We start from the raw sequence: 27,411 nt of genomic DNA on the forward strand, positions 1-27,411 counted from the left end.
ACCGGAAAGGGCATTTCTGAAATGCCGGCTGTGTCTTAAAGAGGAGGAGACCGTTTTATGCGCATGTCGAGCTGTTGCCACAGATTTTATCATTAAGGCAGAGTAGTAGTCCCGCCACAAGATTTAAATAGGTTAATCTGAGAGGTCGTCAGATTCGCAAGGAATCTAAATATACTAAGAGGCGACCAATAAGATATCCCTTCATCATTTCCCCCTCACAACAAATTAAAGAGTCATTAATACATTGATACATTTAATTGTACTTAATTATAATATGGTAATATATAATATTTCATCATTTTTTACAAATATGGTCCTCATACTACTATCACAGATTAAAAAAAATATCTTAAGACTGACATCGTCGGAGAATTTTCCCGTTGATTTTTCGATAAAAATAATCACCCTACATCAATCTCCTTATAAGAAAATCCCCCAACTGTTAAGGGTTCATTAAGAAAGCGGGTTACCTTAGAATCAAGAGGCTATTTAACATAATATCTATACCAGACAATACCTATTGATTACTGCATAAGACAATCCCGAATTGATGAAAGTTCATGTTCTAAATTAAACTGAACTATTTCTAAAGCAATCCGCAATTACGCAATGGACCCAAAGTCAAATTAAAAATGACCTAAGTTAAGATGCAATGTGTTTTAGAGGGCGCTAGTTTTATATTAACGATCAAGAATGAAAACTTTTGTTGCTTCCTTCCAACCATAAATTTGAAAACACGTCTTTTAGTTTGTTTATATAAAGACTAAGCGCTAAAACGCAGTGCATTCTTGTACAATTCCTTTGTGATTTTTCTTTGTTACAATCAGGGAATATTTTACATTAAATTATACAAACTGCCTTATAGTATTATGTCATTTTTATGGCGGTCTTTATTAACGTTCTGTATGATGTTCTTTAGCTAGGTACAAAAATTAGATAGATACCGCTTTATTTTTGTAAAACAAAATAATATTCGATTACTATTATTATAATTATACGATTACAATACAATATCATGACAGATGATCAATAATTTGAATATTTGGCATCTACACATTATTTACACGACATTTACAAGACTTGTTACATGAAGCTGTCTTTAAAAATGTTTGAAATTTACGTCTGAAACTGATAACTCTTGGGGAGCCTAGGAAACACAATAGCTCTGAGAAAATAAGAAATCTGAAACAAATATTTAAAGGGAAAATATTACATTTATATTTACAATAGTATTTATGATTATACTTTAATTTTAGAATAGCTACATTTAGAATTTGGGTGACGGGTTTCTATCCAGATCACCGTCCAATTTGTAAACAGGCATCAGAGGAAGCGACTGCACAATAACTGGTAGCGCTTCTCAACCGAAGACGAATACACCACAAATTTTACGCGACAATTATTAATTTACTGAAAGACCTTAGTTCCTCAACAATTAATCTCTTAAAACATTTATTACAGTGAGTGGAAGAGAGCTCTCGAGTTTACACCTATAATAGGATCATAACTTCTTTACACAGATTACTATTTAATTTATTATTTTAGAATTTAAACTTTGTACTTATGTCCGAAAAAAAAAGCGGTTTCGGATAAGGTTCAAGTTCATTATTGGAAGCTGCACGAATTTCAATGCCTTTGAATCTTGTCGCCTACCGGATTAACGTTTATTCCTGACTGCAAGCGTAGAGTTCCTAGTTTAAGCGTGTAGGGTGGCACGAATGAATCGGCGCATTATTTGGTTTTTTAATTAAAAAAATATTGGAATTTTATAATTATTAACGTCAAAGCAAGAAAAAGGGGCATCAGAATTGACGATATATGTATATGGTGTCTATAAATAGTGCATTTTCTGTCTTTTGACTAAGCCTTGAAACGAAGAAGTGTCTAAAATGTAAAAGTGCCACGGGTTATGTCAGGTGTTTCTGCAAAGTGGTCCTCCCCAAATGGAAATAAAAATGTTTAATTTTCATCATATAATATGTTCTCAAAAATGACGGATTAGAATACTAAATGGATGAGTAAAACTGCCTCCATATTATAATAATGTATGGTCACACAAGTACAGGCCTGTCTACGACTCATTGAGCTGTGTTGTAATACAGAGCCGCGTTCGTTCCCACACTTGATAATTTGCATAGTGTAAAGAAAATGCAATTAACTTGAATTGATTTTTTATTTTAAAAGCTCATTTTAGAGTTTTAAAATATAATTTCTACATGCAAGATTAGCACCTAAAACTTTCGATAAAGGGCTAACTTTATCGCACCTTAAAAAATATGTGAACAATGAAAAAATTACGCCATTTTAACATTTTCAAATAAGGGCCCTTCAAACCGGAAGTAGTAAATAACTGCTACATACATCAAAATGGCAAATTATGAACATATCACATGAGGAAGAATTTAAAAAGTGTGCAAAGTTTTTAAATCGTACAACACTTCGCAGAAACACCCGGTATGTGCATTCCGGAGACAGCAAATATAGGTACTGGGAAATAGCAGTTTTCAGATTATAAGCAGAAAAGGTGAAAAAATTATATGTGAAAGTTGAGAGCAGGCTCAGATACACAAAAATATAACAAATTCTGTTAGGGAACAGAGGAACACACGCGTGGTCCTATTATCACTCGACGCGGACCTTTAAAGTTGAAGACAATTTCTTGGAGGTAAAATCGTTGCGACAAGAATGAAGAGTCCGAAAAGTATTTTTTGATTTATAAATGGTAAAAAGTAAACCATCAGATGCCCCTCTTTCTTCAAACAATTTAAGGCCTCTACCGTAAATGTTTGGTTGGCTTCGAGTTGCTCGCACTACTATGACTCAACTTTTCCTTTAAAATTTCTGTTTGCTCTAAATGCGAATTCAAAACTTGAAAATCAACGCCAATACTCCCAGCAGCCTTTAAGATTACAACCTTCAGGTGCCTTGTGGTTTATATCACGTTACCCTGCTAGTAAAGACATTCCCAAAAAATCTTTAAATCCAGCATAGGTTCGAAGATTAAAAAAAAAAACATCCAGCCTCAATTTTACTTGAGTCACATTAATGAAAAAAACCCGAGCGACCTCCTATAAATTTGTGTAATATACTGACGACATTGATAGGTCCAACTGAACCAAATCTCCTTACTTAAGGCCGATAGGGGATCATGACCACCATAAAAATGCCGCCTGGTTCGTCCTAGGTGCCCGTCGTGCTCGGGTACTGGAACATGCTTTCATAAGCAATTCCGGCGGAGCGGGCAGCCGGTCTGGGCGGCAGTTGAGGAGTGATTTGGCCCGAACTTGACTCACTTGTGCTGCTCGAGCCGTAGCGCGGTGATATCGTGGGAGGTCGGGCAGGCGATGTGGCGATGGGAATGCTAAATACATATTAAAAAAAAAACAATATTTTCCACCCGGACTTCTCGGAAATGCTACACTCTTACAAATATCCGAAAATACCTATTAAGGCTCGTCAAAACTTCTTACTTTAAACTTACTTTGAACCGCCATTGGCCGTTTGTTGAGCATGGGTGGAGGTTCGGGGCGTGAGATGGGCGTGTCTACGGATATGCAGCTGCGACGCATGCGTGGGTCTGAGCGGGGGCGGGACTGGACCGTGGCCCGAATAGTGACCGGGATGGGGCAGGGTGTGCGAGTGCAACCCGTAGTACTGCGGAATGGGAGAGATGCCTGGCTCACGGCGGGGCGGCAACGGGGGCGGGGACTGGTCTTTCGGGGGTAAGGGAGGAGCGTCCGATGCTTGTTTGACCTGCTGCTAGTAAGAAAGAAACAAGGTCCAAATTTTAAATGTTGGAAACCATTATTGCTAAGCGATTGTTTGGTTCTTGTTGAGAGATCGAATCGAATAAAGAAGTAGTTAGCCTCCACATATTTCCCATATTTTGTAATTTTGTTTCATTTGGTTCACCTATACCACTAAAAAGCGTTAGCAATTGGATGATCCCTGCGATGAGTCACGTAGTAAAGTGACTCTCCTTTTTGGACTGAAAACATACTAATTCTTGAACCAGTTTTAAGTCTATGGATTATTGAAGGAGATATTAGAAACGAAAGTATTTCTACTTAACTACTTCTCTAAAAAGCACAATTTAATTTATTGGCGAGGTCCCCGGAATTAGGTAATAATTAAAGCTCACCTGATGAGGCGAACTCACTTCGGGACTATCTTTCCGCCTTCTGGGTGGTAAAGGAGGTGGAGTGGGCGGTAGCATTCGTGGGCTGTTTGGCTCTGCCGAGGAAGGTGGGTGTGGAGAAGTGGGAGTGCGAGGCCCTCCGGGACTATTCGGAGCTCCCATTGAACTTGTTGAATGGGTGTGTCTATGCGAGCTTTAATTTAAATACATTTAAACAAAAGGTGATAATAACGGGTGTCCCAAAATGAAGGCAATTTTAAACATTATATGTTGTTTTTTGTTTATGAAATAGTTTAATATTCTGTTTCACAAATCGTTATGGGTGTACTAAGTAATAAATGTGCATATTAGCATAAACATAAAATAATAGTATTTTTTGAAAACTTTAATGTGTTTAATTTGCAAATTAAAATTTATCTTCTTTTTGGGACACCGTTTACTTGAAAAGTTAAACATACAAATGCGACGGCAAACTGGACCCACTCTCAGAGGTCCTCGCAGGTCTGTATGAGGCGGTTGACACCACAGAACTGACGCTTGGGCTTCTTGAGTGATTGAACAAGTTCATGATGGGATTCGAAGGGGCTGCGGGCGAGTTTGGGCTGAGCGTCGGACTGTTTTGCCCAGTTCCAAGTTGTACCGGAGCGAACACACTGAACTCGTTATCGCTTTTCGACGAGTCTTCACTTTTGCTGTCGTCGCTTTTCAGGGTGGAACTCATTGTGTTTATGCTGTTGGCTACCGCGCTTCCGGCACTTCGCTTTGGCTGATTTAAATCACAATATTAAAAAAAATGAAGCGTCACAATACTTAAAAATTGAATCGATACCCTGAAGCGGTCACACTTACCTTAATTCCAGGGCTTTTGAGGTTCAAATTGGGCCACTTTCTTGGGAACTTAGGTAACTGCTTGCATCCTCTTGGCTCGATTTCCATGGACTTTTGATAGAGGTAGTTTTGGATGTCGGTATCTGACATATCGCCGAATGGGTTCAGGTTTTCCAAAAAAATCTTAAATAGAAAAATAATTTTTAAAAAAACACGTTAAAAAGTGTAATATAAATAGTAATTTTGTCCTTCTTGAACAGAGGTGGAAGCGTTTCCATTCAGCAAAACATTTTTGTTGATAACTGAATTGAAAATGATATTTGAATCGGGTCTAAGAAACAGATAGCTCAATTAATAAAGCTTACATAGTATTTTGTCTACTGCTTGTCACTATTTTTTTCCTCCTCCATCCTAAAATAAAAAAAAAACGAACCAAACTTACTCTTATCGCTGGAGCTACTTGAAAACAATACGGCTGGTTCTGGTACTGTTGAATTTCTCCTGTAATTTCTGCTACTTTTCGTCTCTTAAAAAAATTAATCAACTGAGTTCCCGGTAAATAGTCAGGATTGCCCTCTTCTATGTGTAGAATGTTTGACAAATACATTCCTGAAACAAAAACCCATTAAAAATCTGCTACAATGATAGGACAAAACACAACATTAAATGTTAAAATATGTACGTTATAGTGCATCATTGAGTTGTGTTATAGTAAATTGTTTTCGCATAAAAATATGACTAATACTTACCTAAAAAAGGTACACACGGTGGATTAATAGATCGCAATTTTTCTTGGTACTTTTTGAAATGATCGTCCACTCTTCCACATTCGTCCAGTGCCTTCTTATAATGCTGTGTAATTGCCTAAAAACAGACATTTAAACATATGTAAATACATCATTTGCTGAATTTTGAATCGATTAGAATAAGTATTTCTTACCTGAAATGTAAATCGTAACCTATGAACAGCCGCCGACTGTGTGGCGGACCCAATAGCCAAAACCCCGTTAAAGTTGTTCATCTCATTTAAAGCTATCATTATTTCGCATATCCTGTTCACAATTGCCACTCTTTCTTCGAAATTCTCAGCCTCAACTACATTCTTTTCTAACCATCTGGTAAACTAAAAAGAAATACTCAGTAGTTAACATTTTAGGTAAACAAACTTGACGTACATCTGTTGTGTGCTTGATCATCTTCAACAAATTAGGGCTGGTCAAGTCTTTGTTCTTTTTGGTCCACACCGAGCCGACTAACTCACTCGGTTTGATCATCCTATACAAGTCAAACTCTATTATCGTAAGTTGCCTGGCTATCTCCAAAGGATGTAGTTTTAACAAGCTAAATTCCTCTTCACTGGACGATGCTAAGTGCCACTCTATAGGAGGCGGTCTTTCCACGAAAGCCACGTTTTTATGCCTTTGATTATCGTTCTCTTTCTAAAAACCCTCATAAGAAATTCACATATTCAATTCGTAACAAATACAACCTTTCTCTTAATGGTTTTCTTGACACTATCTACCCATTTTTTCATATTTTGACCGGCAACTGAATCTAAGAATTCCTCGAGTTGATTTAAAAGTGCCGGGTCCCTTTCGAAGTCGTAAAAGTGATGGTCAACCCAATGTCTCAAAACGTTGAGTACTCTAAACTGCACTGGCTGACAATATTCTTTTCTGTACTTTTTCCAATCTTCCCTCTGATTGCTTTTTTGAATTTTGTCTGTGTCGTTCGGGTCTTGCTCGTATACTTTCGAGGGGTCAGGAATATGAAATCTAAGCGGATTTAAGAAATATGAAAAAAACAAAAACAGTGAGCGGCAAACATACCTTTCGATTAATAAATTGAGTAATGTGGTAGGAGAACAGAAGCTCCGGTATGTGGTCAAAAATGTCCTTACGAACTTCGGATCCGCGTATATGTGGTACGTGAGACGTTCGACTAGTTTGTATAAAGTAGCACCCTGAAATAAAATGGAAATTAGTTAATTGAGTATTTTATTATTCTGGACCAGGCTCAAAACTATATAGATACATGCTTTATAAAATTTACATATACAGTTAGACTTTTTGAAATTTTTGGACTATAGGTAATTCGCTCGGTTTTATTGCATGAACTCCCCTATGAAGTCATCCGTAACGATTTTTGGTAAAAATAACAACACACACTTACCTTAATCAAAGGTACGCCACCGCCGTTTTCCAGTTGCTCCAGAATGATGTTATCTGGCGAGTCTGGTTCTGCGAACTTATACAGCTCCGGTGGTGGCAACTTTAATGGGTGCTGTTGTTCTATCCTCGATAATATACTATCTAAAACCCGTTCCAACATTGACCTATTATTCAACATGACTAGATCTGCCATCCAGGAGTTTTTCTCCTCGAGGCTTTTGGCGCAGAGCATCACGCTCGGTGCCTGTCTTGGCAATATTTCGAACGCGTGTCTTATTTCTTCCGTGTCTTCGTGATCTTTGATTTCAACCTAAAAAATGCATCGTCTCTTGACGTAGCTGTTATAAAATAGAGAGAAAAAATGTACTTTTCTCATAAAGAATCGTTCTTTCAGTCTACACGTGTGGGGTGTGTGATGCACTGAACTCTGCCGCCTGGACGACGTAGTCGGTTTACACAACACCATAAGACCGTCGAATAAAAACACACGACGTTCGGTCAGTCTTTTTTGGCTTACTTTGGTTAACACATCCTCTGAAACGTTAAACAATTACTTCATGTCGAGAGGGGTTAACACACTCAAAACACTACCTCTAACAAATTCATTGCAGCACTGCCCTAAATCCTTGGAATCCCAATTCTCCACTATCCGTTCCAGTTCTTGAATTTTCTCTATTGCGGCGGAACGTCTTGATTTCACTTGGTTCAACGTGGCCGATCCCCGGGGGTTCGGTTGTGAAGGAACACAATGAGCTGTGCATTAAAAAAGGACAAATTCGAAAAAATTGTATACCCCGAACAATGCTCACTTAATTCATCCTGTAGAGGCTTAAGCATTCCCTCAACTTCAGTCAGCATTTCCCTATCTTCAGGAGCTGGAGACAGGCCAATCAGCAGTCTATTATTAAAAAATATAAATGAAAATATATCCCCTTTTTCATCTGTTTTGTAAACCAGGACGTTACCTAATATAATCCATATAAGAGAAAAAATGCCAAATAGGGTGAGTCAAAAGAGCAGGCAAATAATATTTCAATGCCAATGCCATTCCCTGTCCGGCGGTATTCAAAGTGGCTTGTTGTTTCGATAAAAGCTCCAATAGTGTCTGCCTGCATGTGATAGAGGTGACATCTCTGCCATATTTGCAGTAAACATCGAACTCTTTTGCTTCGGCAAGCTCTAATCACCACAAGGTAAACCACAAAATCACCAAAGAGCGCTATACAAATACCTTCGAAGCAGGTCCCTATATAAGGCATTTGCTCCTGGGCCATTTCCATGACGTCTTCTAAACTTCCAGTTAGGGTGTAGGTCAATTCGTAAATATCCATAATGTTGGAGAAAATCAGTTCTATGTCTTTAGGATCGTTGGTCAGTTTTTTAATCTCTTCTCTGTAACCATATGTAATGTTAGATCACTGTATGCAATAAAAAAAATAGGACAGTACCTAAAAACCTTAATGATCATATGTAACTCCTTTAAGTAAGCCTTCTCTGAAGCGATTAGCTCCCTCACGGTCTCCTCGTAGGTAAGGCTCGTCCGCGGGGCGGACAATACTAGTTTTTCGCTCAATCGTTCGCTTAAATTACCTCCGCCCTCATCTTGATAGAACATGTCCATCAAAGCCTGAAAAAACCGATTTAAATCCTGATGGCTTATTGGCGATTAGAAGCATTAGATAGAAAAATTACTATTAAGAATGTATTAATAGTGCTGGAAATTTATATAAATATTGCTGTTCAGGAAGTGTTACCTGAGACTTGGTCAAAACAGACTTCTTTCACCCCATATACACTGAATAAAGCAAATTCTGTGTAATGATATGGAGCACAAAGACTCTTTCTTAAACTTTAACCCTGGAGGAGAAAGTTAAGTTCGGAAATAAATTTGAGTCTACCTTTCAATAATGCAACTTGCCAGTGCAGTAAAGGTACTTTTATTACCAACATATGATTTTTCGTATAAATGTTACTAGGCTACTTACAGATAAGAACATGTATTTCCTGCAAAACATGATGATGATTTATTTTTTAAAAAGATGTGAGATTTTCAAATTTTTTAAATCAATATATGACTGACAATATCTAAAGATGACCTTTTACTTTTTTTTAATAATAATGGATCTTTTTACAAATTTTAAGCAAAAGTTATATATACCATTATCAAGTCTAAATTTTAAGTATTTTTTTAAGCGCCTCAGGACTGGATACAAATCAAAATAGCATTTATTGGGAATATATCGCTTCCGCTTTGTTTTCTGAATTGAATCTGAATATTCAAAATGGGAAACCTTCCTATTCAAAGTTCAAATTCATTGGAAATTAATTTTCTCCCTTAAAACTATAAAACTTTAAATTAATCTATAGTATCAATCAAATAGAAATATATATACAAGAGACCAAATAGGTGCTTTAAAACCTTACATTTACATGCACCAGTGCTGACACGTTAAAAATTTGTGCCGGCAACGATATCAACTTGGTGCAAGAAGACGAAAAAATAGGTGCAAAGCGGCATTCGAATTATGCCAGATGCCTAGAAAGCTGGAAAGACAGGCAATGGAACAATAAACGCAGAGCAAGCAACTGAAAAGAAAGCCTGTAGATGTGTTAGTAAAAAAATGTGCTTGTGGAAATTAAGTAAGCAATAAAAGAGGCGTAAATGCATAATGGTAAAAAAGTAAAGATTTCTGCAGTTATCTACAGCCATAAGAATTCTACACTATGAAGAGTACTAAAAGTTTAGAAAGACCTGTATAGTTGGAGTGCTGTATAGTCTTGATAGGTTCTAATTGTGTGTAAAGTGCCAACCACTGACAACCATATACATACACATACTACTATAGATACAAAAAAAAATTGTAAGTTTTATTGGATATTTAAGGTGGTTAATAGTCGTTATTGACAAATGCTCAATATGTTGTCATATGCAAAGGGTTGCTCACTCATAGTAAATTACATAAAAAAGCACAAAATTGAGAGGATACAGTATACAGGCTTCCACATAAATTAAACAAATTCATAACCAGTTTCGATTAAACTGGAAGTGACAATAAATAACAATTGGGCTTAATAAATTATCAATTTTATTATTATATAGGATGGTTCAATTGTTGTTAAATTTAATTTGGTTTACGAAATATTAAGGAAAAATCGAGTTGCGGACAAAACGCCATTCCAAAATACGACCAAACTCACATCTGTATTTAGAAAAATGAAGTGTAGGCCTCAAGAAAACCCGATTTTCTTGCAAAATCCTCATTGTAATATCCTAACGCATTTCGCGATCTTATAAGGACTTTATCATAACTGCGTAAGAGGGTCTTGTAATGCATCAAAAGAAGTGATTTTATCAAATAAAGGCAAATAAGTGTTCGACTAATGATTACGACAGAAGTCTGATAAGAGTGATTGTTAAGGTTTATTTCTATAACATTTTTATTCATCATATCAATCATCACGTTTCTTAATACCTAATAATTATGAAGAACCTAGAAAATCCAGGAAAATATTTTTTTTAGTCAGCCTAATAAACTCCGGTTAGTCATACGAATAAAATACTTCATGAAATTGTTCAGTTCTTTGGTTAAACTGTAATCCATAGTTGGTCTAAGGGCTGATGTATGGCCAAATGACAGGTCAAGCTGCTCTTAATTCTAAGTGGAGTGCAATTATTTATTTAATCTTTATTTACAAGATACTCCAAAAAAGACAAATGAGTTAAAATGAGACAAATAAGTCTTTGTAAAATGTGTCTTTATTCTACAGAAATAAAATCACGGCCAAACACATACATTGTGCAACTCTCATTATTTCATATTGCCACACACGTTTTTATATGAGTGAGCTACCCCTCCTGGTATCATGCACAATTTTAATACAAATATCAAATATGGTAGAAAAAATAATTATAAACCCTACATACCATGAATGTGGGCTTGTGGCGCAGCGTGAAAAGCAAAAAGCAGTTTTTATAGCAACTATTTTTAACTAAACTAAAAACGCAATGATTGCTTTGCTCTTTTTCTCTCTCGCAGTTCAAACGTATTTTTGACCAGAAAAAGTAAACTTTCAATTGTAATTTGAATGCTACAAGAACGGTTCAAAACATTGACACACCTACCTTATCAACTTTCATAGATATCTGCACATCTTGGTAGGTAATTTCAACGTGTTTGATATTTTTGGCGTAATTTCCGACTAGCTTTAGGATATCCGCAGATATATACTCCAAGACGGCGACTAGAAACAGCGATACTGTTGAATCTACTTTGTAGGACAACAATTCCTTAAATTCATAAAACTTTTAAAACTATCTGCCAGTTATCAAATTCTAACAATATTTACTTTTTGCATAAGATTGTGAATTCTATCCACAGGCAATAGGAGCACAGACTTCTTTTTTCCCCTCTCTAAAGCTTCTTGGGCTTCTTTGAGAGCCCATTTATCAATAGGCGTGGGGAATGTGTTTTGTACCCTGGATTCAACATCCTGGAAAATGACTTTTTTTTAAGAAATTCACTGAGTGAAGGAGTAGACAATACCTGCACAGTGTGAGGACTAGGTTTGGCACATAGCATGCCTAAAAGTCGGAGACATAAACTCTCTACATAATCGAGGGCTTCTTCTCTTGCCCCCAGAGAAGGGTGAACCTGTTCTAATACCTAGAAAAATATATCAATACTAAAAATTATATAATGAACATGAGAGAAACATTCAGTTATTAAATTAAGACAATAAAAGAAACATATTTTTCACGCTTTATGATGTCTCGATTCTCAATGCTTTTTATAAGTGGGGAGTAAGATGGAGAGTATGTTTGTGACATTGCCATGGTGGTTCAAGGTAATCTATTTTTTCAATCATATTGAGTTAAAAATGTTTTTGATAGTTTGTGTAACATTGAGTGGAAAAGGAACTTCATCAAAAATTAGGTATACTGGGAAAAAGTATGCAAATATCTCTTCTATGCGAATGGGTATATTACAGAACAGAAATTCTTCACATGCATGAAAATTATAAATACTATCACTAAACCTTACATTTTGTCAATCAAAATAAAGAGCCTAATCTAATAATACCTATTCTGGGCCATTTAAAAGAAACCATAAGTTTTTAATATATCTGAAAAAAATGATATGCAACTGATTTTCCCTTAATGGCATGCAATTTTTGTCACACACCTCTTTCATGCCATAAGCCTCATTCACATCAATATATTAGGCAATCTAAAAATTGCTTAATAAAGATCTAAAGATATAAAACCCATCATACATACATTTATAACTTGAAATAACCTAAGATTGCAAAATCAGGATACTCAATTTTCAAGTCTTGTCAAAAATTTAGATAAAACTAAACTAAAAATTTTTTTAAAATCTAAAATATGATTTTTTTCTTATCCCAAATTAATCTAAAATGTATAAAACATTGGAAGTGCAAATTAACCACCTGTAAAAAGATTAAAAACTGCCAAATACTGACATTAAAATATAAACAAAACTAGAAAATCCTTATATTTCAAACCAAAAAGGGTCTAAAGTTTTCACAATAGCTATATAAATTAAGAAAATCCTGTAAAAAACTTAATAGAATTAAAAATTAATTGATTTTAATGCAAATTAATATAACAAATGATAAAATTACCTCAGATAGTATACCTATTTCCAGGGTTATTTTCCTTTCACTTTTCCAAAAGGAAAAAAATAGGGAAAATACGGAACTTTAATTCAAATATTACCGTTGCAAAAACAGCAATAATTGCTCTATATTAATTAAACCTCAAAGTTTATTTACGAGATTTAGATTTTGGGAAGTAAGCAGATAACTGGAATCTAACTGAGGACTGATTCAATTTCAGCCCAAATTTTGCTGTTAATTGATATTAATTCTTTATTTTAAAGGGTGTGTATCTAGTGTACTTTTTTAATGCGTTTCATTAGATACTTATAAGTAGCTTAAAAGTGATTTGAGGTTTACCCCCTAGCAATGAAAAGCTATGTGCAGTGTCTACTTGGGGCGCTTACTTTTTTCAAAGCGGCAGTCAAAAGACCTTTCCATTTTGATGCGTTTTCTTCAGAATCAAAATCGTAATCTGAGCCGATGCCAGTATTCATATTTATCTAAGGAAAACCGTGAAAAATATCAGCACTCCTTCCTGAAACACTCCTTTAGCACCGCCATTGTCATCTCAAGACGGGAAAAATAGCGGAAATCTTCAACTTAAAAACGGTGCACCCAAACAAAAAATCAACTAAAAAACGTTACGGAACACTTTTCGCTTTAGGTCACATTGCACATTTTCCGTTTTTGGCGATTTTCATTCCGCGAAAAACTATTAAATTTGGGCTTTTCTTCAAAATAAATCGTTCGAGTGGGACCACAAAACATTCAGTTGTCAAAATTGCGACGTGACAGATACAACGCCATTTTTCACAATTTTCCAAGAACACATGGATTATATATCTATCCTTTGCTACTCTGTAATGAATCGGGTTTTTATCTCTTTTCAAAGGAGCAACAAATCGTCCATGTTATAAGCTATCACTGTTCATTGGGTTGTAACGTTAATAAACCATCTCTTTTTATTGTCTAATAAAATGTTAACAAGGAGCCTGGGAGATGCGCAGTGGAGAAAATCGATAAGACTTGGCAGCTATGCAAAGCTCGAAATGCGTTTTATCTTTTTCTATTTGTGTGTATTAAAAAGAAAAACATAGATCGAAAAACTTGAGTAAAATTATTGATGTCTGGGCATAGTTGCCACACCAGATAAAATGTAGTTTTAACTTGGGAAATGGGAACTTATCCATACTTTATTATTCGCCATATTGTTAAGAACATTATTGCTGTCTCTTTACGCATTGGCATTATTGGTACAACTTACTGGGGGTCCCAATTAAAATATTAAATTAGTCCAAAGGGTAAATTTCAACGTTTTTATGGAGATTAGCTTGTAGTTAACAAACAACACATTAATCATTTGACCCAAAATATATAATTTGCACTTAAGCATAATTTTGTTTGCGTTTTTTCAGAAATAGTCAAGATTAAAAATCAGAGAGGGGGTCATCTTATTAGTAGAGAGGGAGAATTAACAGAGTAGTAAGTATTCCGGGGGTACCTACACTAAAAATGTTTGACAAATGTGTATCTCAAAAATAATGTAGAGAAATTCTACTTTTCTCTTTAGAGGTAGAGCTTTACTAGAGGAACAAAATCATCAAATTTGAACGGAAACTCCTATGGTAATTGCTAGATTTTCTCATAATTAATCCGTAAAGGGGGGAGAAAATTCCACCCCTGTCTATGAGGGCTAGGGTTGAGGGTTGCGTCGAGACATCGGCAGTCGGCATTACCGGGCGTCGCGACGCCGACGTCGAGTGTACATCGAAAATGATGTCTATGGCCGGGTGATCAGCTGAACTCCTTAAGCCTCAGTTTTCATTAATCGTTTTTTGGGTTTAACTTTTTGTTGGATTTTTACTTATTTTGAAATAGAAACGCCTTTTCTACCTTACAACCGGATACTTTATTATGTTTATTGATTTTACGTGAAAAGAACGCGTTTAAGGTTTGGCTTGAGTTGCCTTGTTGAGGAGCCTAAAGTGCGGTGATTTAAGGAATGAAACCTTTAGTAATCATTTTAAAGGTATGTTCATTTTTAAGTATTTAAACATATGCCGTGTCAGGTGATGAACAAAAAGAAGCTGACTTGTCCTTTGCCTGCCCCTAAATTCGCAAACGGCATCTTACAGTCGCAGTCACAGACACTAATGCGTTTCACGCACTTACATTACTAATGAGTTTTACACAAAGTGAGTACCAATTTATTGTATTTGAACATTTTCAATTTTTTCACAGAGTTATTAAGGAGTTTTGATTGCCTAGACTTAATCGTGCTTAAATATTCAAGTTCAATCTTTTGGGGTACCTTTGATTCATTTTCCAGATAGATACTTGTGAGAGCATTTCTGTCCTCTGTCCTACTTGAATCGAATATTTCAATCATGGTTTTAATAAAGTTATAAAAGCTCAGCTAAACGGAGCACAAAAAAAATCTTTCGGAAACCATGGAAAACTATGTAGTTTCCTTAGTGATCTAAAAAGTGACTTTAAAGCCATCGCAACTACATGTTAATAATTTAAAATAATAATAGCAGTTTTTCCACTTAAAAAACCAATAAAGCTGGACAATTTGAAGCATCTGTACGTTCTAAATGGAAAAAATTACAAAAATTGCAAATATTTGAGGACAACTTCTAACGCTATATTTTTACTGCAGTTTTAAATCAGTCATTTGTAGCCTATTTGTAGCTTGACCAAGTAGTGGCAGGCACTTTGCAGTTACCAGAAAATCGTTAACTTACTAAGAAAAGTATGAAAATCATTGAATCGAATAATTCGCAGGCTCGCAGTCGCATGAGCGCTAATTGGTCTGAAAATGAAAAACAAGAGACAATCAACAAAAGTCGTGTGTGAGGGTTACCCATAAGTAGTACCCGTTGCCGAAGTATTATCAATGCGGAGGTTGCGCGCATTACTTACTTATTCATTTGTTTCAAAGACTCGCTAGACTATCTAGCAGTTCGGTTGTGTAGACGCTGCGCGTTTGTTTTCATTACTCGAAGCGACGTCCCGACGACGGAACCGCGACGACTGTGCTTTGTTTCCGTTTCACCGTTTTTGTTTCCGGTGCGTGTTTTTTTCTTTTGACATTAAAAGCATTGTTTTTCGGATTTTTACGTCCTTCGTTTTTTTCGTGTTTTGTTTTTTTATTGACTTTGTTTGTTGTTGTTTGACTGTTTGAGAGGCATTTCTATATTTTTTGTTGGTAGGATTTTTTTATTATTATTTTCTGAATTTTTACAGTTTTTCAGTCATAATCAAAATATTGCTCTCCTTTCAGAAAATAAACGAAAAAAATCGCATTTCCTCGACAGACAAAACGATGATTATTCCACCCTCTTCAGACGTCCTCCATGAGAAACCTGTTACCTCCTAAAGAATTCTAATTTTTTGCTTAAAAACTCACCAAACGGCATAAATATAATAACAAATTATAATAACAATAAAAACATGAGTTCGGTCCTTCTTGAATCCAGGCCCTTCAGGCCCTTTAAATCCAGCGAAGAATACCTGTATGCCATGAAAGAAGATCTGGCAGAATGGCTACAGACCATGTATCCGCATCTCAATATTGCTGTAGACAATTTTATGGAGAAATTGGAGACTGGAGTTGCTTTATGCGAGGTAAGTTCTATTTTTTTCTATTTATACACGGAAAAGGTGTAAGTATATAATTATAATGTATAATATAGGGAAAATGTTAATTGAAGGTTTTGGAGGTTTTAAGGCTCGTTACTGATATTTACATAACGTGGTCGATGCTAATTGAGAAGAATCAATTATTGTCGCTTTTTAAGAACCTTAGTTGGGTACTTATTGTGCATGTGCGTCATCTTATTTTTAAAGTATATATAGGTGTAGTCCAATTAAAATATCGGATGGTCCAAATACGTTAAAAACTTGGTAATGGTTTTATCAAGCTCATCAGTAAACAGAATATATAGTCAGAAAGTAGTAGTCAAAAAATAATTTACATGTATCCAATATAGGAAGACAATAATTTAATGTGGTTTGCTTGGTTACTTAAAGTCAAATTAACTGAAATTTATTTTCTGCAAAAAACAATCCAACATTGGAGTTTTTATCGTTTACGCAGAGGTAGGTACAATGAATATGAAGTAAGTAATAAAATTACAAAACTGGAATTATTTCTTGCAGAAAATATCTTTGCTATTCAATTATTGACTTTGACTCACATTTCAAAACTAAATCTTATTTTTTGCCTAATTTCTTCAATTATTTGCTTTTTTTGTGACTTGTCTATGCTCAATTTCATACTCTATCTGTAATAATCTATTAAAAGTCTATGTGTAATAATCAATTGCGACCAATACTGCTGCAATTTCCCTTTTATAATTTTATTGCTTCATTCTTATTATATCTACTTTTGGGAAAATACAAAAAAATCCAAACCTAAGGTCTAATTGTTTACTTAGGATCAAATTCTTAACGTGCTGTTTGTTAACTTTAACTGCAAACTAATTTCCATAAAAACGTTAAAACTTACTCTCAGTATTGGTGGGATTCTTTTTTTTTTCTACGGAAACTAGCTTAATGTTAAAGCTAATAGCACATTCACAACTGGCCCTTAAGGGAATAATATTATATGAATATTTCTAGTGGCTACTTATCTATGCCTTTCTAAAGGTTTCCAATTTAATTTTGTAATTATTTTATTGTATTTAAATTTGCACTTGCTAATGTGTTGAATTTTGATTTGGCAATAAGAGTTTTTGAGGTAATATGCAATTTTTATTAGTAGATATATCTAGGAGATCTCTATAGGCATAAGTAAAAATAAAAAAATCAGCAACGTCACAGTATTCAAAAGTTAATGATAAAATTATTTTCCTTATTAGATACTTAATTTTTAAAACTTGAAAAAACATATTTTTCTATGCCTTTAAATATTTTTCTCCTGTTTTCAGTTTTATTTTCTCTTGTGCGAAACTTCTCCACTATTTTGCGTAACTTTAATAATCGACCGTACTGCTGGTGATATGGCTTCTTTTTATCGTTATAATTGAAACCTTATCTTAATGTTGCTAAATGTTCAAGCCTAATTAAATGCATAAGCAATTTCAATTAAGGAGCAATTTCACTCTATAGTGAATTACTGTTTTATTTGACTAGGACGCAATATTAAAAGCACTTAAAAACCTTCTAGTGCTGTTAAACGAGTGCATACATCGTCCGAACCGAAATATACGAATTAGAAAATGCATTAATTAAAATAAAATAACCTTGATGGACGATTATGTCACACGCATTAAATTTTATATTGATCCTTACTTAATGTTTGTTATCCTTGTTGTAATCGTAGAAAAAATAGTGGTACCAAATTGCCAAGTACTTGCGGTTTTACTGTTTGCTTGACAGCTTTAGGCAAAACGGAAAGCTATATGGCTATAGAACCGTGATACTAACTACTCCGGGGCTTCGACCTTTAAGTACTAGTTTTAGACTATTTTTTTTAACTTTTACCAGGATATGAATAAAGATAATGTGTGAAATTATTTTTTTTCGTTAGGCATGAAACTGCGGTTTTGCGCAACAATTCATTGGAAATCTATAGACCTTGAGCCAGAAAACCTGAAAAAGTATGAACTAATACTCATAGCAGCACCATCTCTTAATATTTTCATAATCTAAAAGTGAAAAAGATTTGTTAGATGGTGCCACATATGTTTTAATGTCTGCGACTCAACATTAAGTAACGATTTGAGTTTCTATTAGTTCGGATTAGTTAAATTAATTAAAAGGTTTATTGCGATTAACAAGTATTTTATACAGAGAGATCATTTAAATTTCATATTTAGTAAACTGTGGAATTTGTTGAAGAAAAGAATGAATGTCGATAAAAGTATATAAAGCAGCATAACCTCACTCGTCTTCTTTATCAAAAATTAATTTTAACGTAATTTTGTGGCATATGATCAAGTTACGACCTACTTTTTATCTTCTATTTTTTTTGTGTAAAATTCCACACCTGGCTAGATATGAAATTTAAATGATCACTATGTATATGTATATGGAAGTATATATAATTCAATTATATTAATCTCCTAAAATTTATTTGCAAACAAAAAAAAGCGTGACCGAAAAATATTATTCATCAAAACAAGTTTTTTTTATTTCGTGTATCGAGAAGGTGTAAACGAATATAATAAATTGGTATTACTTTGTTCTTGTGATGATTAGATTAATTAATTTTTCGATTGAATTTGAAATCTCCATTGTAATCCATCGATATCGAGTTACGACTGGTTATGTCGGTTTTTACAACAGCAACAAAGTTTATGGTTTGTATGACGATAAAGATTACTTATTATCTAAATGTTAATTAGTCACGATATGTTTTCACTCTAAGTTTCGTTGTAAATTTCAAATAAGTTAAATTTTCAAGTGAAAATATTGATAATCAAATACATGTGCCAAATCACGTAGCTATAGCAACCTTGCAAGGATGTTGAGGACCCTTATTAACTGGTTTCAGAACCTAGGAAAGTAAAAGTATGAACGAAAAAATAGAAATAAATAGTAAACTGAAATATACATATGGTAGATAAATATCTAAAATGTGTAAAATACTTTTAAAATCTTCTTCTAAATCTCTGAGGTATTTGGAAAACCACTTAATGTCGCACATGGCCTGACTTGTTTGAAAATGTCCCTTTTCTTAATATTAATTTTAATCATATTCATGTCAATACGTTCCCATGTTCAAGGTACTACAAAAATTAGCAAAATAGCCACATATTTTTCAATGAAACCGTTCAAGTTTACACAAGTTAATTCTAGTTTGATTTGCATTGTTAAAGCTAATCTTGGTTAAGTCAAATTAGCACCCTACTTTGTTGTGGCTATTTAAATCGCTCTATAGGATATCTTGAAATTTAAGAATTTCGAAATTTTGGCATTTGAAGATGCAACTTGAAGAAATTGAAAAATGGAGTATCTAAGCACATATTTAGTATGTCTGAAGTAGTAAATTCTTACTTAGTTGCCTACTTTCCTAGGAATGACTTGACAAAAACTACAGTTGATAAATAAGAATTGCCGTTTTTAATTAAAAGTAACGCAGATGTGGTTTTTAGGCACTAATTAATAGTTCAAAATGTATTTTTGATGAGAGGCCATATTTAAAATTTCGAAGTTGAAAATGATATTTCAAAATCTAAACGTCATTTAGTTTAAAAACTACGTCACTTCATTAAAGCTCTTAGACAATTGTAGGAAAATCTTATTGATTATTTTGCATTAAATCAAGAAGAAATAATTATAAAAATTTACGAATTTTCATTTGCTTGGATATTTTTGAAAATAACAGTTGAAATTTGTAAAATATGAAAATTAAATATTATCCTCCGTTAAAAAGAACAACCCTGCTTCAATTTAACAGAGCCTCTACCTCTTACGGTTCTCGAAATCTAAATATTGGAAGTGAATACCTATTTGAACTTAATGGAAATAGGAAAGTAGGAAAGTATCACATCCATTATTTATTTGTTGTTTGTAGATTTAGCAGAGATAAGTAAAAATATTGCCTGTCTGTGCCTTTCCTGCTTCATGCTGAGATACGTCGTGTTAGAGTTCCAATAACATGTTTATTATTTTCCTCTTACAGTTTTGAGGATATTTATTTCGAATTTTTATTGTGGCGGATTTTTTCTCTACAAAGTTGTTTGTCGTCTTTCTATTTAACATTTCAAAGCCCGTTTAGAATGCAAGTGAAAAAATGAATAATTAATAAAAAAAACGAATAGAAACCACATTATTGAGTCGTGAAACTAAAATATGTACAGTAAACACTTCATTATTTTTATCAGATACATATTTATAATGTTATGGTGTTATTTAGGGGGGCAATGTTCTTCAAACTTAAGGAAACCCTTACGATTGCATGACATGTTGGATTTAACCACTTTTCCAACGCTGCTCTAAATCATGCTTCACATCTATAACAACCGCTATAAACCATAAACCGCGAGACAACTCAATTGTGTCTGAGCATTATAAATTATCATTATAATTTGATTGTTGGCAATTAAGTAATCGCAGATACCGAAAGGTACCTCCATGGGTATTAGTGTCGAAGAATTGTGTCAAATCGAACATGCTATAAATGGCTAACAGATTAAGGCTATCCTACAGACTGAAAAACTAAGCACTTTTACTATCATGTGTGGGAGCAACTATTATTATTATTAAATCGTTTTAGCGGCGATCGATATATTGATCGATCGAAGGTTTGTGATTGTTGTCCAGTTATACGCCTTAATTCGGCCTTAGGAAACCATTAGTGACGTACAACATTTCCCAAATTTGTTTCGTTTTCTTAATAACACTTTTAAGGGATTAAGCAGCATTAAAATTCTATTTTGTGTGTAGAGATATGACGTCAGATTAATCCAAATTTAGATAATCTGAGAGATTTCATTGCCCTTTCGATTTAATCAGATCCATCTATTCAAGTCGTAAAAAATAATCCCAATAAAAATTCCGTGGATATTTGGGTGCTATATTTGTCCGAAGCAAAATAGTGTCAACCGCACACGTTATATAGATCTGCCGCTTTAGAATCTTAAGATGCCGTGTAATGGCCAGAATCCATCATAGCTCTATTTTAATAAGACCTGGTTTATATACGTTCTTTGATGTCAACGGGGGAAGAGAGGAATTCAGGTTGAATTATGAGTGACCCAAAAATAAAGTAGAAAATTTTTAGACTGGCGCCAATGGAATTTTCGCTTTGATTTTTTGGGCATTTTCAGGCACTTTACAAGACAATAATTACGTGAGTCACTACTTAATTTACAGGTAAGATTGGAGAAATTAAACGTCCTTATTGGCGAGTTACATTGGAACAATGCCTCGACACACAAGGTTCCGACAATTTAATATGGTCTTATATGGAAATCAAAATAATCGCTAAAAATTTCTCGAAGGCTGTAGGCACTTCGACCTATATATGGGTATTTTATGTTAAACTCTTATTGTAGGAAAGAATACCAATCTAGTTGTGGTTGTTAGTCACACATGTAAAACCTTCAGCTCAACCGTCTTTAAAATTCGGCAAGGGATTGTACGACCATTCATGAGTAACCTCCAAGAAGGTTATTTTCGAAAACAGACATTTTCGCGACGATGTTAGCATTTTTTCTGCAATCGTGATACATGGTCTATTCGCAGCCTTGTAACACATTTTTAGCGAACTATTTACCATGTAGAATTTTCAAGTATTCTCTCACCAAATCAACTAAAATGATGTATTATCACTAGTTGATCTTGATATAATGATATAGCTAGATATGGAGGGTCACTTGAGGTACTAGTTAGTTCATTCAATTGTTAATGTCTTTATTGCAAAGATAACAAGAATGCAATCTAGTCTCGAATCCCACCGGAATTGTCAAAAATGGCAGTACTACATGTCCGCGTTGTGACTCACACGTTGTGATTTAAAATGTACGAAGCTAACTGACCGTGTTCCGGTCCGGTCATTTCTAGTTACAGCACCGATTGTAGGATTGAATTTAAAGTTTAAGGCTGTTTTATGATTCTTCCCTCTGAACATGCATATACAGGGTGTAGAATGTAGGGAATGGTGCGGCTGAACAGTGTACAGGAACCATGAGGATTCTACAATATCTCGTGCAGCTGTCTTCTGCTGTAGTATATAATTTCACACTAGAATTCAGAAGTTTTCAATTGTAATTCAGAATAGACTACCAATTGAATTAACTTGAACGTACCGATTAAATGGAATTGAATTCGTCAAGGGTAATTTAATTTTTCTAATTCTGAGCGGTTGTTCATAACCGCACTACTAGCAATTTGATTATGAACTACTTTACCACACTGCCATGGTTAATTGTCCTCTGTTTTCATAAATTTTTTTAATTCATCCATTTCCAGCTCGTCGTTTCGCTCTTCGTTTTGCAAACTTGGATAATAACCGACTATAATTTAGAAAGCCTGAAAACCTGAATCGCTGTTTCCGGGTATAGTTTCTACTCCTTGCAATTCTACGCTCTGAAACCTCCACTCATCTCTGAGAGCAGAGTTCTGTAGAGGATGTTCTTTTTTGGCATGAGCTCGTAGACAATAATATTTCGAATTTTATGACCCTGAGCGTCCCACAGGGCATCATGTGTCTCCATATTAAATGACTGTGTGTTTTGTAATGTCATTTGCTTGAGGCTGAGGGGCCACCCTCAAGATTTCCCGCACATGTTTCTGCATATGCAAAGGGAATGTGCCTCCTGAACGGTGCTGGAAGTGCAATTTATGGTTTTAGACTCGTGCGGAAGAAGCTCGATGTGTTGTCTCAAATAGCAAGTGATTAATATGAAGAGTTATTGAGATGCATCACGGAGTATGCATCTCCACCTCCGCAAGAGAGCACATGAGCTAATTATAGGCAGTGCATCAAGGATAAATACGTATTGTGTTTTCCCGTGTCTTGGTTGTGAATATTTGTGTGAGAAGGGAAGAAATGAATGAAGACCAGGCCTATTTTAACCGATTAATTTGAAATTTTTTGTTCCTACTCCATTTCCAAAAACTCTCATTTATCACTGAAGCTCCCATTTTTTGACCCCATTGACCATTTCTTTCTACTTGTCTTGACTGATCCGATCAAACATATCACAACTGCAATTTGAATGAGAAAAACGCGGCAACTATCGTGAATAAATGCCCCCCATTCGAGGGTACCGTTAGACAGCACCATAAACGCTATATAGGTGTATAAAGGCATTCGTGGATTTTATCTTAAAATTAAATCAACTTTTATTATCTTAACGACGATTTTCAAAGACACCGAACGACCAACGATTCTTTGAATAAAATGTTGAAACCGGCCGCGCGTGAGGAATTATATAAATTTAGAGAATTAGGATAAAAGCGTAATTATTATTAAATGTTGAAGGAATTAACTAAGATTTTTTCGGTATAATGATGGCCTAAAATTAAAGTCCACGAAAAAATGGTTCCGCATTCTTCGATTGTTTGTTGGTACCAACTTTGAGATATATGCGTCTATGCAGTTAGGCCTACAAACTTCAACCAACGACACTAATTGCCTGAAAGGTGCTAATGGTTAAATGCATCAGTAGCTAATGAGATATCTATGTCAATGTAGTTGACACACTAACTTATCACACTAGTGAATAATGCATAAAAATTACTTTTAAGCTTGATGCAGCCGCCAGCCCTATCAATTTTCCGGCTTTTATGGTATATTTAAGTCAGATAAAATATTCAATAGGTGGAAAGTTTTTAATTTTTTTTGGCATTTAAATACTTTGACATTATCACATGGTTTACATGTGTCGGCACGACCCAGCTGACCTATGCTAATCTACACTTTATTCAGGCATGTACACACGGAACACGAATATCTGCGGGGCCTTTTTCGCTTTCCCATAAAGGTTCCTAAACAGGGAATTTACGTAATAAGTACCTAATAATTGACTAAAAATAGCCCCATGTACCAATTTCTTCCAGTGAAGAAGGCGTAGATGCAGAACAATGAACAGTCATCGAGAAAACAAGTGCGGCGGGTGCGTGTCAAGGTGCGTACCTTATTTGGGCATGCGACCGTGTTTTGTTTGGGTACTGGACCAGTACTGACCACGGTCACCCTTGGAATTATGGGTTAAGTCTTTTGGGAACTATGGAGAATTCTTATGGAATACAGCGAACATGAAATAATGACCGATGAATGTTTTATAATAGTTTATACAAGGTAACTGTTAGCACTCGACCAGAAATGTGCGTGGGATGGCTATATTAAATTTTTGACAAGGTAATATGGGATATTAAGTGCCTTTCGCACAATTTACAATAGGGTTCTGCTTGGTGATGAAATCTCTAGGACCATTTAGCTCAGAAGAACCATTAGGTTTGAGGAAGGTTGTCAATGGCACTTGTGCTGATTCCAAAGGAATGCTTAGTAGTACGCAAGTAGGTACGCGCAAAGGAATATGAAGATATGTATTATTTGTATTGCACCCAAACCACAACTATCTAATATCTTATTGCGCAAAACCCGAGCACCAGCCGCCTAATATGTTATTTCAATTTTATTGTGTGGGCACCGATAATGTATAAGGCAATTATTGTAATATCTGGTTGAGTTCTTGGTAGTACACCTGCTTAAAATTCATCAGAAAACAACAATGTCACGAATCGGGTCTCACTCATTTAAGAAAATAATGTGACATTCTTGCAGTTTTCGAGATTCTTTCGACCCTTTTTTTACACACTTCCTTCGTCATTTCGATTTCGAGAACAATATGCAAAGGATTTCTTCTTCTGAGGGTTTTATTTACTCATTTGCTTTTAATGCGCTTTACTTTATTTTTTCTTGGTGTTACTTAATTTGTCCTTTCGTTCAATAGAAACTGGCGGATCTATTCACTTTTCATGTTTAGTACTTTATTTATTTTCTCCAATACAAAGCTGGAATATTACATAAATAATGGTTTTCCATTACAGATTTTTGAATATGGAAATATCGACACCGTGCTGTTGTTCCAAGAACCATATAATTGCACAGCAATCTTGTTGCTCGAATTAATTAATCAATTATTCGTGAAAGTGTTAAAGGTGATTTTATTGATTTATTTATTGTTGAGATTAATCGGATTATAGCTTTAATTGTTGCCGTTAAACAGCGTGCATGACGTTTTTGCTTTAAAATTACTCGGCAGTGGCGATAGACTCGAGGGCGTCATTAAGAAAAAATTTATGTGGTTTTTATGATATCAGGTGAACGAATTAATTTATTTCTAAATTGATAAACATCACGCGGAACTGGAAATATGAGAAATGTTTAAACGCAAGTTGATTGCTCCGTCGTTGCTGTTGTTGTTTGTGCACAAATATGTAGCCACGCGATCATTCGAATTAACTTCGAATGGTAGGAAAAATAGTTCAGGTGCCATTTATCTGAGTTGTTGAGTAACAGCTTTGTCACTATCTTCTCTCTCACTATTAACTTCCTTTTCATCTGGACAAACACCCTCTTTTGGCCAATTACTTTCTTCCAAGTACAACCATCTTCGGTCTTCGCACCATCCTTTTTGGGTCCATGCATTTATGAAAGTTATACTTTTAAGGTCCGATAGGCGGTATCGTATAAAAATCGATAATTTTTCGCTATGGCGATGTCTAGAATTTTTTTTAATTTAAAATTTCAACGCTCTGTATCTCAGAAACGGTACGTCTTAGAGGCAATATTTCTAAAGCAAACTCATATTATTTTTCGATGCTTTATCGATTCTTGTTATACCAAATTTCTACCATGGAGACCGGACTATCCTGTATGTCAGACCAGATTAGGACAATAAATTATCATCTATGAAGCATCAATTCAGCTTATCTTACAAAAATACCATTTTCTAGTAATAACACAGTTCTAAACTATTACCGAACGTTTATACCTTTTTAATCAATGATAATTAATACTTGTTATATTTCAATTTGGCAATCATTGATCCAAGGATATTTCAATAATTAAGAGTTGAAAGCAACTTTTTTGCAACACACACTACAATGTTGAGAACGCCCTTAATGGTCTACAAAACTGGCCATGAGCCAAAGAAAAACAAAGGAAGAAGTGGCTTTAATGAGATTTTGGTATGTATCTGCTTCAATTATCTTGCAATTAAGAATTAATAAGGAAAATTCGATTTTAACATACAAAGTCAAAAATAGAGAGTCTTAGGGTTTGGTAGATACGAGACAAGTTGATTAGAAACATAAAAACTGCAGATTCGATGTAGTTGTTAAGACTTAAATTCTAACAAATTCGGAAATGGACAACTCAAAATCTGGGAAAACGAGACCTGGGGTTCAGATTTAAGCAGTCCATGATAATGCTAAAATTTGACAATATTCGCTCTTCTACTAAATCCTGAAATGGACAGTCGCAGCACTTATTGACGATATCCAAAATCTGTCTTGTGTCGATTAGTTTAACTTCCTTAGGTCTCTCCTTGGGTCCTTTAAGTTTTAATGTATGTTAGTTTGAGCACAGTTTAGCATTCAGTTCAGGATTTAGTATCCCTGTAAATTGCTTTATGTACAGATGGGTCGAGCATTTTGTTCGACTTGTGCTTAAAATGTTCGCAGCACGTGCCCTTGATCTAAAAATCAAATTTTGAAAAATCTGTAAGTCCTTTCTAACCCTTGCGTTCCGATGACTGTGTATTGGATCAGGCCTTTTTTCTCACATTCCATACCTTGAGTGTTTACATCTCTGTCGGTGCATTGCTGGCTCACATTTCAGGAATTATACATTATCTTCAAAATAGTTTTGAAAAAATAATTTTCGCTTGAAATATTTACAAGAATTAGCATTTATAACTGGCAAATGAAAGGTAATATCTTGAGTAAAAACTTAGTAGCAAATAAAGAAAAAGATCGTTGACGCATGTAACGTTACAATACCAACTATGGCTACATATTCATTACAAACGGGCCGTCTTTCTTCCATATTAGTACACCTCCTCTTAACATATTAGCCACATTATGCGCCAAGGGAATATAATATGGAATCATAACCATGTAATTGCTTCAATTCGCCTATTAGTACGTCAATACTTAGTATGCGACATGAAACCCCTTTGTGCCATT

General features: G+C 34.8%; 2 protein-coding genes across 5 annotated transcripts in view; one reads left to right on the forward strand and one right to left on the reverse strand.

The window, feature by feature from the left end:
- Positions 1 to 236: 236 nt before the first annotated feature.
- On the reverse strand, positions 237 to 13,548 carry Sos (Son of sevenless). 2 transcript variants are annotated; one of them, XM_066399787.1, is made up of 23 exons: positions 13,164 to 13,548; positions 11,682 to 11,801; positions 11,485 to 11,628; positions 11,261 to 11,425; positions 11,063 to 11,074; positions 8,586 to 8,764; positions 8,369 to 8,529; positions 8,103 to 8,316; positions 7,947 to 8,035; positions 7,729 to 7,890; positions 7,505 to 7,671; positions 7,139 to 7,447; positions 6,796 to 6,929; positions 6,456 to 6,741; positions 6,142 to 6,405; positions 5,907 to 6,089; positions 5,716 to 5,830; positions 5,409 to 5,575; positions 4,988 to 5,149; positions 4,597 to 4,904; positions 4,142 to 4,331; positions 3,482 to 3,756; positions 237 to 3,361 (listed from the first exon to the last, which is right to left on the reverse strand). In XM_066399787.1, the coding sequence occupies exons 1-23, from the start codon at positions 13,251 to 13,253 to the stop codon at positions 3,181 to 3,183; spliced, it is 4,077 nt and encodes a 1,358-aa protein (XP_066255884.1). In that variant the 5' UTR covers positions 13,254 to 13,548; the 3' UTR covers positions 237 to 3,180. The 2 variants fall into 2 exon arrangements, with proteins under 2 accessions (XP_066255884.1, XP_066255885.1); XM_066399788.1 differs by lacking the exon at positions 11,063 to 11,074 and having other exon boundaries at positions 13,164 to 13,547.
- A 955-nt stretch (positions 13,549 to 14,503) lies between these two features.
- pigs (pickled eggs) overlaps positions 14,504 to 27,411 on the forward strand; it is a 42,317-nt gene continuing 29,409 nt past the window's right edge. Inside the window, exons 1-2 of one of the 3 annotated variants that reach the window (XM_066399763.1) lie at positions 14,504 to 14,788; positions 16,046 to 16,389. In XM_066399763.1, coding sequence (XP_066255860.1) covers positions 16,216 to 16,389 — 174 coding nt within the window. In that variant the 5' untranslated portion in view covers positions 14,504 to 14,788; positions 16,046 to 16,215. Of the gene's footprint in view, positions 14,789 to 15,595; positions 15,971 to 16,045; positions 16,390 to 27,411 lie in introns of those variants that run through there. The other 2 variants (XM_066399762.1, XM_066399764.1) reach the window with 2 other exon arrangements.

This window comes from Euwallacea similis, chromosome 19 (genome assembly GCF_039881205.1).
Source record: "Euwallacea similis isolate ESF13 chromosome 19, ESF131.1, whole genome shotgun sequence".
Taxonomy (NCBI): Eukaryota; Metazoa; Arthropoda; class Insecta; order Coleoptera; family Curculionidae; genus Euwallacea; species Euwallacea similis.